Source organism: Dipteris shenzhenensis, chromosome 3 (assembly GCF_047967505.1).
Source record: "Dipteris shenzhenensis isolate YYH24624 ecotype China chromosome 3, Dip_SZ_1.0, whole genome shotgun sequence".
Classification (NCBI taxonomy): domain Eukaryota; kingdom Viridiplantae; phylum Streptophyta; class Polypodiopsida; order Gleicheniales; family Dipteridaceae; genus Dipteris; species Dipteris shenzhenensis.
In genome coordinates this window covers 51609926-51622738 of record NC_141598.1, presented here as the reverse complement: position 1 = coordinate 51622738, position 12813 = coordinate 51609926, and the positions used below count along the sequence as shown (strand labels likewise).

The 12813-nt window shown below is 44.3% G+C and overlaps 1 protein-coding gene across 1 annotated transcript in view; it reads left to right on the top strand.

The window, feature by feature from the left end:
• Nucleotides 1–12813, top strand: part of LOC147903973 (heparanase-like protein 3) — a 107964-nt gene that overhangs the window by 32868 nt on the left and 62283 nt on the right. The window contains exons 5-6 of the mRNA XM_087372648.1: nt 12047–12280; nt 12361–12550. Of these exons, the coding sequence (XP_087228774.1) occupies nt 12047–12280; nt 12361–12550 (424 nt within the window). The remainder of the gene's footprint in view (nt 1–12046; nt 12281–12360; nt 12551–12813) is intronic.

Genomic DNA, 12813 nt, shown 5'->3' with positions numbered 1-12813 from the left:
GGGTGGCCAACAACACTCTATTGCCGACTTCATGCCTCCATTGCCTCATTCACCCTGATGTCCTACTGATGATGATGATGATGATGATGTTGATGATGATGCTGAGATTTATATATAGTCGACCATCGACATGACTATGTTGTACTTAGGACTTAGCACTGTCATTCTGCATTTTTTGCGTTTTGCATTGGTGTTGATGCTCGTTTAGTAGCTCCACTACCATAGCTTGTTTGTACCAGGTTATTCACAGTCTCATAGACCCATCGGTCTTTCGAAGACTTTAATAAACTTTCTTTCTTTCAGAGCAGGATGTCCTCAGATGGCGCCTCTGGCTGTGGGAGGGTAGACCATTGAGGGAGGTCCAGTGGAATCCGGGAGAGTGGTTCTGGCCCTCCAAGGCCGGCCTTGCTGAGTAGATGGACGAGATGCTCTTCTTTTCATACACCACACGGATTGGCAGGAGGCTTCAGATGGACTCTTCAAGGTGGATCCCCTCGAGGGAGCGGCATTGGGTGACCCAGAGAGTACCCGAGATGTCCGTTCCAGGTTTTGGACGCGGTTATGGTTCAGTTTGTGACCGAGGAAGATATCCTACTTCTTCTAGCTAGCCGCCTATGGAGGCTTGCCCATCGGACCATGGTTAGAACAAATGCGAGTGGAGGGGCAGTGCCATTGTTGTTCTGATGGTTTCCTGGAGACGATCCCGCACTGCCTTTGGAGCTGCAAGGATCTGGATGGGAGCCCTTGGGATCATGACCCGTATGCAGAGTCTTCAGAGGGACTACACCCGGGGGATGGTGGCCTAGCTGACTGAGGGAGGACACGCGTTCCAGGTTGATGAGATTTCCCCAGCCTACCGGATACAGGGTCAGAGCATTCAGAGGATAGCGCTCCATGAGGCAGTCCTTCCTGATAGCCTAGCTCCCCTTCTCCTCCGGAGGACAGCGTTTGGGAGGTGGTAGCGAGTATCACTGCATGGAACATTTGGGTGGCTCGTTGTTGCAGTATCGTGATGGGTGAGCATACGGTTCCACCCTCAACTACTGTGGTCGTCATTTGGCAAGATATCATCTACACTCTACGCTCCACCTGGGAGCGTGGGACTCCAGGCTCTAGAGCGACTATCGAGAGGCATGCTTGATTTTGCAAGGCTTGTCCTGCAGGAGTTTTCTACATCTTCATTCCATGAGGGATTCGGTGGTTGTATAGTCCCCCCACTTGGCTGTTAGCCCCAGTACCAGAGATCCCCTAGGCAGTGAGCTAGAACAGGCCAGTTCTTTGCTTTCAACCTTTTCCGGTTTTTTCCATATTCAGGACCTTCGGGGCTGCTGTTTTGTATGAAGTTTTCCAAGCATTAATAGAAGGCTCCTTTCTTTGCCAAAAAAAAAAAAACAACATGTACACCACACTTTAAGATCCCTGGTCTAGTTTAGTTGCCTTCTCGTGCTCCACCCCACCATCTCCTTATTTTTTGCTCTTCAGCTCCACCCTAGACATGAGGGATGAGAGCATGTGTTTTTGGCCCTTCAACTTAATGTCTTCAATGTATTACCGCAGCGTCTAGTCTACATGCAACCCCAATGGATGGTCCAATGCACAAAGTGCATTCAAGTCCTCCAAAGCCATCATTGAAGAAACCCCAATGGATGGTTCAATGCACACAGTGCATTCAAGTCCTCCAGAGCCATCATTGAAGAAACCTCCACTTTCTCAAGGAAGGTTTCCTTCAATAACCATTAGAGGATGAATCACCGAATTAGTGACTTGATTATTATCACCACACTTAAAATCATTCTTACAAGTGTGCTTGGGCAAGGATTCTTCCAAGTTGTTTTTGACTCCTCAGAGGTAGCAGGTACAGTGCTTCAGGCTAGTCCATTAAAACTGAGCTCCAGGATGATTTTTTTGACCCCTTTCTCCTTGGTGTTTGATCCTATTGAGGAGGATAGCCGGACGACGTCACTCTTCATCAGATTTCCCGGCCTTCCTCAGGTGTATCATTGACTTTTGCCTTCCATTGGAGCTACCTTTGGGATGGTTACCGAGATTCCCCCTCTCCCTAGGATGCCTTCCTTAGCAGCAGAGGGAGTCAGGTCGGATGGGGTACCACGTGTTAGGGTCATTGTCTCTGACCCGAACATCTCGGATGACCACATTATGCTTCAGCGTCCAGATGGCTCCTTCTTGAGATAGAGAGTCGAGATTGCAAGGAGACAAGATCAATGTAGGATTTGCAGGACCCTTGGGCAATTTGCCAAAGATTGCCCAAGGAAAAGAAAGAAGAAAAGACCTAAAAGGTTCACGGGTGCACCTCAGCTCCACCCGACTTGGACCTTTCTCTCCTACCTCTTCCCACGCTGATAAACCTTCGGCTTCACAGCCAGGATCGTCAGCCTCTTGTCCTGGTACTTCTTCGGTGCAGCCAGGACCTTCAGCCTCTCGTCCTGGTACTTCTGCAGTGCGGACAGGATAGCCAGCATGTCCTATTTCGGTCGTCCCCCAATTGGGGGCTTGTCAGAGTTGGGGAGCCAGTTCCACCTCAAGCTACCACTGATGGCGCCGCGGACTAATCTCTTCAGGCAGGAGACATTCGTGTCTTGGTTCCATGTGCAGATGAGACTGCTCCTGCCCCTTCAGGTGTTCATGTGCAGGAGTGCTCACCTAGGGAGATCCTTACGACAAAGACCCATGCCTTACTTGAGAACAATGCCAAAGTTGTGGCCGAGGTCATGCAGCACCATGCCGAGGTCCCCCTCCTTCTCTTGCACTTCTATCTACACATGACAGAGGTAAGGGGGTTATTGGTTCCACTCCTCCTTCCGCAGGCCTCCTTCGCACTCCTGCGCCAGAGGTACCTCGCAGGAATTCATTTTCAGTTCTGCAGACTTGGCTGAGTTTGAGGCAGAGGAGTAGTTTGTACCCTCTACGCTCGAGAAGCACATCTTTCAGACATTCGTGGATAGAGTTTACTCCTCAGTAGGTGTGGGTGTGCTATCCCCAGTTGACTTCTCTCCTCTTGATAGGAGGAACTTTTCTCAGAAGAGGGCTTTCTCTGCTACCAGGTCAGGTAGGATCTTCCATCCGGCCTCTTCCTCTCGCAGATGAGGATTGTTAGTTGGAATGTTCAGGGCCTCAAGGGTGTACCTCACCGCCACCGTAGGCAACTAATTCATAACCAACTACATCCAGGTGCTACTGGGGGACCCATTTATATTCTTATGATCCAGGAACACAAATTGGATATCAAGGATTGTGCCAAGTCGGGTAAGCTTCTCTCAGGCCATACTCACCCGCCTTGGGCACCAGGAGAGGTACTTGCATCTTGGTTTCTTCTTCTATACTCCCCTTGGTGATTGAACATGGGATCATAGTCCCTTCTAAAGCTCAGTGGATTATACTTTTGATTGGTGGGCATAAGGTTGGTCTTTTAAACTTTTATGCACCCAATTCTAGAGGGGATCATGTCCTTCTTTGGAAGGAACTGCTCTCTTGGTCACGTATTGTAGAGGCTTGGATTATAGGGGGCGATCTCAACATGGTTGAAATGCCCTTAGACAAAAGGGGTGGTAGGGAAGGTGGTATCTACTTCCTAGAGAGAGCAGCTTGGGATGCCTTCCTTTTTCAGTACAGTGGCAGGGATGCTTGGCACGATGATGTTTTTCACACTCAGCCACATTCTCTCCTGTTTTCTTGGTCGAACAAGAGATTGCAGATGCCTATCCATGCATCGATTGACAGATTTTATGTGGATGATTGGATTCTTGACAGAGGTGGTTTGTTAGCACTGCAGCTGGGGTGTCCACTTCGAATCATTTTCCAATGATTCTGATGGTTTTAGATCCTCATGTGAGGGGCTGCTCTGCCAGTATTAGGATTCCAAATGCCTTTTATACGGAGGATGGCCTTACAGAGACAGTGTTGAGGACTTGGGTATCTCATATGCATGATGGGCAGCTTTCTCCGTCAGACTTAGCTGCAGCCCTCTCTGGTATTAGCGACTTTTATCTTTCAGTTGCTCGTATCAGGAGGGGTGAGATCCTCAGGCTGCCCTCCAGAGGGAGGAGTAGAAGATGACTACAGATGCTTGGATTCAGGAGCGCCTTGCTACAGCAAGGGCCCAGCAGCAGTCACTTTTAGATCAGAGAGCAAAGTATGCCTTTCATGCTTTGGACTCAGACGAGAAGTGGGGTCAACAAGCAGCTCTTCTCTACTCTTGGCCCCAGACATAGTAGGGAGAGCATGTCACGTCTTGTTGACTCAGGCAGAGTTCTTCAAACACATTCAGATGCCGTCTTGCAGGTTGCCACCGATTTCTATGCCTCCTGACACTCAGGCCATAGATGATGCTAGAGTGGTTATTTGGCAGCACTTACCTAGGTTGGTGACTGTGGATATGACTGTCTCACTTGATGCACCCTTCACCAACTTAGAGTTCAGGACTGCTCTCTTTGCCCTTCACAAGGGCAAGTGTCGTGGTTCAGATGGACTTACCCCCTTATTTTTTATTACTTTTTGGGATCAGGTATTATTGGCCACTGCCTGGTTCGTTTGCTCTTGTTGATGCAAGTCTAGAGGTTGTATCGCTCAGCTCATGAGACCTATCAGGAACTTCCTATGGAGCGGTTTAGATGGCACCTTAGATGTTGTAGCCAGAGTGGCTTGGGAGACCCTCATTCTCCCCACAGGAGGAGGTCTCAATATTATTGACCCGAACTTGAAGTGTATGGCCTTGCTCTGCAAATTTATATTACGTGGATTGATGCCTGGACAGGAGCCCTGCACAGCATTCAATCTTGTACTCCATCTCATGGGGGAGATTGGATGGATAGCATCAGATGGATATTTACTTCAGCCCATCTGAAATCTCCCCCTTCCCCTCTCACGGCTGCTATTCCGAAAGCTTGGGGCAGCTTCAAAAACACTCTTCGCAGAGTTCCACCCACCTCTCGTGAAGAAATTCACAGGAAGCCTGTCATGTGGAATGACTCGATATTAGATGACCATGGAAGACCACTTGGAGTGTCACACTATATGCATTGGTCTAGATGGGAGAGGGGACCTGCTTCTACAATAGGCGCCTGGCAGGCCTTTAGGAGACTTCGAGAGGATCAGAGACTTTTAGCAGTTGGCCACCTCAGAGGGAGTGCAGCTAGGATACAGCAGATAGAGGCAGCCATTCCGGCAAAGTGGATAGACACAGATGACATGCCGATCACATAGTGGGGAGCATTCTCAGGCACGGGCATTTCTTTACAGGTTATTGCCCTGCAGGATGCACATGAGGATACCCTAGTCTTTGATGTTCAGTCTCGGGAGGCAGACTTACAAGATCTTCTGATGATATTCTTTTGGAGGTTGCCTTTCAGCCTGTCAGGATTGCAGGTTTCATGGAGTGGGGCATGGACTCACAGTCGTATCTTGACCCTGATCCTCTTCTCCTTGCGCTGGGGTCTTGGAGAGGGTTATATGGTGGTTCCCCTATTAGGTTCTTGCAGTGGGACCCAATGGATTGATGAGGGGCGCCGAGAGAAGAGCATCCCCTTCTTTTGTTATACAGTCAGAAATGCTCGGAGATTTCAACTCAACAGTAGAGGTTGGAGGCCCTCCAGAGCCCCTCATTGGGATAGTTTTCAGATTTCCGTAGTTGTGCGGAAAAACTTTTGGCGTAGGCTCTAGAAATCCCTCAGGAATAGAAAGATCACTCTTTTCTTTTAGCTTTCTATTCATGGAGAGATTGCAGTGAACCTGTGGAGATCAGGTTCGGGGCTGACCCTACTTGTCCTCGTTGCCACATTGCAGTTGAGTCAGTACTGCATTGCCTTTGGGAGTGTCGACAGGCGAGGACGATCTGGAAAGGTGTTGCTAGGATTTTCAGTATCTTTCATACAGCACCTTTCTATATGACCTGGGTTCAGCAGCATGGTTCTCTCTTATTGGCCCTCAAGTGTTCTTCGAGGGACACGATCCAGACAACTCTCATTGTACGGCGACACTCAGTGGAGTCTTGTTCCCTCCATGATATTCCCTTCACTCCTTTCAGAGCTGCTCATGCCTCAGTAGACACATCATGGGAGATTCTGGCTAGCATTGCAGCTTGGCATATTTGGAGAGCCAGGTGCACAGAGGCGATGGAGGGTACCTAGGTTCACCCTTCCTGGGCTATGGCCAGTATTTGGACCGACACAGTACACACTCTGATGGCCATCTGGGCGAGCATGCAGGAGGGATCCTCTAGAGCAGCCTCTACCAGGAGAGTTGGATCTCCTTTCTTCTCTGAGTCTCCCTCAGGGTTGAGGTGGCCTGCCTTGGTTTTTATTAGCCCCTTTTGAGCTGTTTTTTTACTCATGCATAGCATGATGAATTCCCGCATTTGAGCTTGCTCTCACGGTTTTCATTCATACTTAATAAAGTAATTTTCTTGGAAAAAAAAAGAAAAAAAGGAAACACACACTCTCTAAACTCATTATCTCTGGATGACATGTAATAGATCGCTCACATTCTCTTATTTGCATCCAGGAGAGCAAGGAACATAAGCCTCTTCTCATTTCTTAACTCAGCATTGGCAAGATATTTTAGCTTTGCCAATGTGACGATGGAGTCATGCCCATTACAGTGCAAAGAAAATCCCATTTTTTGGGTTAAGAATGTTGAGAATCTTAGAGTCCATTGAAAAGACAAATATAAGTATGATATGTAAAACAATAAACAAAAAAACAATCCAATGAAAATAGACATGAACTCACCATTCCCATTTTGTCATCATACTTTTTGTGAATCCTGGTTCTCTCTTTGCGTTGCGCATCCTTTCTCATCTCCTCTAGGACCTTCTTAGCAACCTCTTGAAGGACCTACATGAGATTGACAATGTACTCGACCTAGCAGAAAAAAGCATGAAGAGTAAAACTCATTTTTAGAAGTTCAAGTAAAATAGCATAGTTAAAGACTAACATGAAATAGCAGCACATAACTCAACTTACCTAAAACACCAGTCTAGTAAGAACTCCCCTACTCAATGGATACCCGGCTTTTTTATTTTAAATTCCTTTGATCTTGATTTTTCTATGACCTGGCAGTGGGTTGCACTCAAATACTGGTGAACACATTTGCATCACACTCACATATGTTGTTTGTATTGATGAGTGTGTCTCAAGACTTGGCTTAATAATCGCATGATCATTCAATCTGCACATTCCCAAACACATTAGCATACAACACCATACACACTTTATGTTTCCAAATACCAAATACATATCCACTGTGTAATAAACGAATGGACTCACGAGCTCATTCTTTGCAAGCCTACGAGCAATGTAATTTCAGAGGTGCACTGTGGGTCTATCACCATGCACATAACTCTTATGTGCCTTGACTTCATCTCCATATGGGTATGCTTCTGAAATCAACTGCATCCAAGCGGTGGTATGGTGGTTGCCCTCATAGACGTAAAACAACCTCCTAGACATAAACTTGCACTCTTTTCTGGTTGCCACCTCCTTTTCAAATTCAATTTCCACCTCCCTCCATAGAGGAGTCTTGGAATCTCTGATCTCATTAGAGACCATTGTCTCCTCTTCATTGGACTTGCACAGCAATGGACAGGAGACAATGGTCTCTAATGAGATCAGACATTCCTGGAGTCCTTTATGAAGGGAGGTGGAAACCGAATTTGAAAAGGAGGTGGCAACTAGAAAAAAGTGCAAGTTTATGTCTAGGAGATTGTTTTACGTCTATGAGGACAACCACCGTACTACCACTTGGATGTAGTTGATTTCAAAAGCATATCCATATGGAGATGAAGTCAAGGCACATAAGTGTTATATGCACAGTGAAAGACCCACGGCTCACATCTGAAATTGCATTGCTGGCGGGCTTGCAAAGAATGAGCTCGTGAGCCCATTTGTTGATTATGAGATGGATATGTATTCGACATTTAGAAACATAAAGTGTGTGTTTGGGAATGTGCAGATTGAATTAGCATGTGATTATCAAGCCAACCCTCTAAGACATAGTCATCAATACAAACAACATATGTGAGTGTGATGCAAATGTGCTCATGAGTATTTGAGTACAGGCCACTGCCAGGTCATAGGAAATCAAAGGAATCTAAAATAAAAAAGCAGTGGTATCCATTGAGTAGGGAAGTTCTTACTAGACTGGTGTTTCAAATAAGCTGGATATGTGCTGCTATTTTGTGTTAGTCTGTAACTATGCTATTTTACTTGAACTTCTAAAAATGAGTTTTACTCTTCATGCTTTTTTCTGCTAGGTTGAGTACATTGTCAATCTCATGTAGGTCCTTGAAGCCGTTGCTAAGAACGTGCCAGAGGAGATGAGAAAGGATGTGCAACGCAAAGAGAGAACCATGATTCACAAAAAGTATGTTGACAAAATAAGACTGGTGAATTCGTGTCTATTTTCATGGGCTTGTTTCATTATTTATTGTTTTACATATCATATTTATATTTTTCTTTGCAATGGACTCTAAGGTTCTCAATATTCTTGATCCAAAAAATGGGGATGTTTGGAAATCCAAGGTTTTTTTCTTTGCATTGTGATGGGGATGACTCCATCGTCACATTAGCAAAGCTAAAATATCTTGCAAATGCTGAGTTAAGGAATGAGAAGAGGCTTATGTTCCTTTCTCTCCTGGATGCAAATAAGAGAATGCGAGCGATCTATTACATGTCATCCAGAGATAATGAGTTTAGAGGGTGCGTGTTTCATGTCTTGCACTTGTAAGAATGATTTTAAGTGTGGTGATAACAATCAAGTCACTAATTCATTGTCTTGTCATCTAGGTGGTTATTAAAGGAAACCTTCCTTGAGAAAGTGGAGGTTTCTTCAATGATGGCTTTGGAGGACTTGAATGCACTCTGTGCATTGGACCATCAATTGGAGTTGCATGTAGACTACACACTGTGGCAGCAGTATATTGAAGACATTAAGTTGGAGGGCCAAAAACACATGCTCTCATCCCACATGTCTAGGATGGAGCTGAAGGGCAAAAACCAAGGAGATGGTGGGGTGGAACAAGAAGGCAACTAAACTAGACTAGGGATGTCAGTGTGTGCTGTACAGGTATTGTAGAATGCTATGCTTACTATGTTGCATATGCTCGTCTATGTGATAAGAGTTAACAAACATAATGTTTATCTTGAAGGTATTTGTCCCACCTTGTTGAAGAAGGTAGACTGCATGACATGCCAAGGCAGTGTAAGAGGTGGCTAGAGAGATCGGTAACCTTGTGACATGCATGTATCTCGAATCCATGCATGGGTTATCACAGTGGGAGCTTGCACATTGTTGTTGGTAAATTGACTTCAGCGAGAGGCAGGTGTTGACCAGAGAGAGGGACAACTACATGCAATATGCAACATCTAAAAAACTTGTGCAAAAAGAGATTCTCAGGTCTGTGAGCAGAAGTTGTTGAGAAGTCTCGTGAATCTGGCTCTTATAAATCTTATTTATCGTATGAAACTATCAGTTGTGTTGATTTGAATCCACCCATCAAAGACAAACAGAAAGATGAGATGCTCCCATTGGATAAGGATGAGGATGCTATTGAGATAGGGCATAGTTGTTGTGTTACACTTTGAATGATAAGGAAAAACAACGTAAAGTCAAGGATAGTGGAAAACGAGCCATGTCAGTATGTAGTTACAGTGGCCACATGATGGTCACAAGGAGAAGGCATGCTATAAGATAGAAATGGTGCAAGTAGCAGCCTGCAAATTTGGTTCAAGACGAGCCTCCACCACTAGCTTGCAGATTTGGTTCAGGACGAACCTCCACCAGTAATCAACATTGATGAAGATTATGCCTTCTCTAGTGTGAGCAACAATATTAAGTGTGTTTTCTTTTTTGGTTTTCGGTTATTTTGGATAGTTTTCTGTTATCTAGTTCTCCCCTAATGGTTTATGAGGGGGTGTTGGAATTACTTAGTTGGTTAGGCTAAACCTCATAGAGGTGCTTAGAACACGTGTTTCATGACGTGGTGTTGTGGCGGTTATTCTTCTCAACAACGATCTTCCTTGCATTCCCGATTTCTCAGCAAGGCACTTTTGTCTCATGGGTCTCCATGAGAGTCGTGGTGATGCTCTGAGCCAGATTTCTAGTGGCTATTGCTGTTCGCGACTTCATGAGATTGGTGGACAAGATTTTCTCAAAGCTGGCAGCTTCTACAACCTTCTACAACTATATGCTAGGTGGTTTCCCTCAGGTGGTTCTTTCAGTGTATGATGTGGGCATGTGTCGCCATTCTAGACTTCCATCCAACTGTGTGTGTGTTTTGGAGCTCTATCATCTTATGAGTAGTAGCTTGGCTGTGTGCCAATTTTCTCTTGTTGTCTTTTGTTGGGGAGCCTTTGTGGCTAGTCTATGCTTTTGTAAACCTCCACAACAAGCCTAGTAGGAATGCGTGGAGGTAAGTGAGTCCTTCAGGAGAAGAGTCGATCTGCTCGTTCTGTGTTTACTGTTATAGAACTTTATATTTTATGTGTGAAGTTTCTTTACAAGTTTATGAGCTTGGTGTACTTCCTCGTTCTCTAAATTCCAACAAATAGATGGGCAAACATGGCCGTAGCATGTAAGATGTATGTGTGGAATCAAGTACTGCAAAAATAAACAAATCCTTTTGGAGGGATGGATATTGCCTCCATAATGGATTTTACCTCTTGTATACATGTATTGGATTGCTTGTTGTATACTTGTATTGGAATATATAAAAGGGTCTTGCTCGCTTTTCACCGCTCGCTTCTTTTGCTTCGCTCGCTTTTCACTGCTCGCTTTATCGACTGCCTCACCAATGTTGGCAGGAGAAACCTTAGCCTTTCCATTGTCTTGAACAATTGGCTTATTGATTTTATTATGAAGCCCAAAAGTCCCACAGTCATACTTGTACAAAAGCAGGCATAGCTTCAAGAGGCAATTGATGTAAGGCTAGAGGGCATTGCGAAGCCATATGCACGAATTTCTTGCATTCAAAACAAGCTCCTTCAAAAAGATCCCATTTGAGCTTGTAAAATGCACAGTGATTGAATACGATTCTGGTGTGTGGACACCCGTGTCCCGCAAACCAAATGCTACCCACAATAGAGAGGGGAATGTTCGACAAGCATTTACTTGTGCTGTTCATCTGTAAGTATCGCTTCAAAGAATCCTCAGGCTGCATAATGATCACATTTACTTGTGTTGTTCATCTATAACTATCGCTTCAAAGAACCCCCGGGCTGCATAATGATCTTTTTGAACAAAATATCCACCCAAAGTGCATGTCAGCCAGCTGTCCAAAATACACACACGCGCGTGCGTGCGAGCAAGGTGCTGCCTCTTTGCTTTCAGATGTCAAGTCTACTAAATATCTTTACATCACAATGGAAAAATAATAAGAGGATGATTTTTGGCAAGAATGAAGAAACGTTCCAACAGTTCAAACATGTCATGCCATAAGAGAAAAATCATCTTTAGAATATGTTACTTTTGAGAACTGTGATCCATTTCCACATGACAAACAATGTAACTTGGTGCAATGGACAGGCTCTAGCTTCAACGAATTGTATAATGCACAATACAGGCCTTTTTTTAAGTGGCACAGCTGTGACTTCCACACTCTACATGTGTCATGTTGCTTTGTATTGTGCTACTTAGATACTAAATCTTCAAAATGATACTCTTGAATGTGACCACTTGCATAATTCCTCTTGATATTTGTCTGACACTAACGAGTGCAGCCCAGCCATTCTAAACTAGATTATAGACTTGTTAACAAATCCTGAATAGTAGGGTACCTTCTGCTTCGACTATTTAAAGCCTGGTTATTTTCTCTTTCTGAGGGGTTATTGTTCATAGTGTTCTTAAAATGATTTACATGTGCATAGCTCATATTGCTCACTTGGTGCTTTTATAAACTTATATTGTCTTTTCCTTTTTTTGCGAGTATCAAATTTATATCTAGATTTCAGAACAATGATAACAAACACTCACTTTTGACTAGGCATTGGCAGTACCAATCAGCTTATGATGCTTTTTTGCTGAATCATGCTTGCAGGTAATGAATTGTGTGGAACAGGTGTGGGAACAAGTATATCAGCACAGCAATATGCAGCTGATATGAAAGAATTTCATAAGATTATACATGAAATTTATCAAGATCATCCATCTCTTCCTTTAGTCGTCGCACCAGATGGGTTTTTTCAAAAAGCATGGTTTCAGGAATTTTTAGGGACTTTGGGACCTAATGTTTTGGATGTCATTTCACTCCATATCTACAATCTGGGAGCAGGTGAAAAGTTTCAATAACTAATTAACTGTTGAACCTCTTTCCTTTTTACCTTTCATATTAGTAATCCCCATGTTTATCAGGTGTGGACAAAGATTTGGTGCAAAAAATACTCGACCCTTCTTGCCTTGACAGGGAAATGAAAGAATTCAAAACCCTACAAGAAACATTGAGCCAATATGATTACAAAGTAAGCTCTTGGATTGGAGAAGCAGGTGGAGCGCACAACAGTGGACATCATCTTGTTACGGATGCCTTTGTTTCTAGTTTCTGGTATGGGCACAAGTATCTGCATGTTTCACCACTCCTCATCTTTGTAGACCAGGTCAATTGTAACTAATTTTTTTTTCTATTAAGTAGAAAAAAGATCCAAGAGAAAATGCTCATGGTAAGAGTACATCATGCATAGCATGAAAAACAAAATACCCTGAGTGGATCAAAAAATTCTTTCAGTCCTTAACGATAGCAATTTTCTTGGACAAAGTAATATGTATCTGCTTGTGGGTGTATAGCCTTGGGAGGCATGATAATCCTCA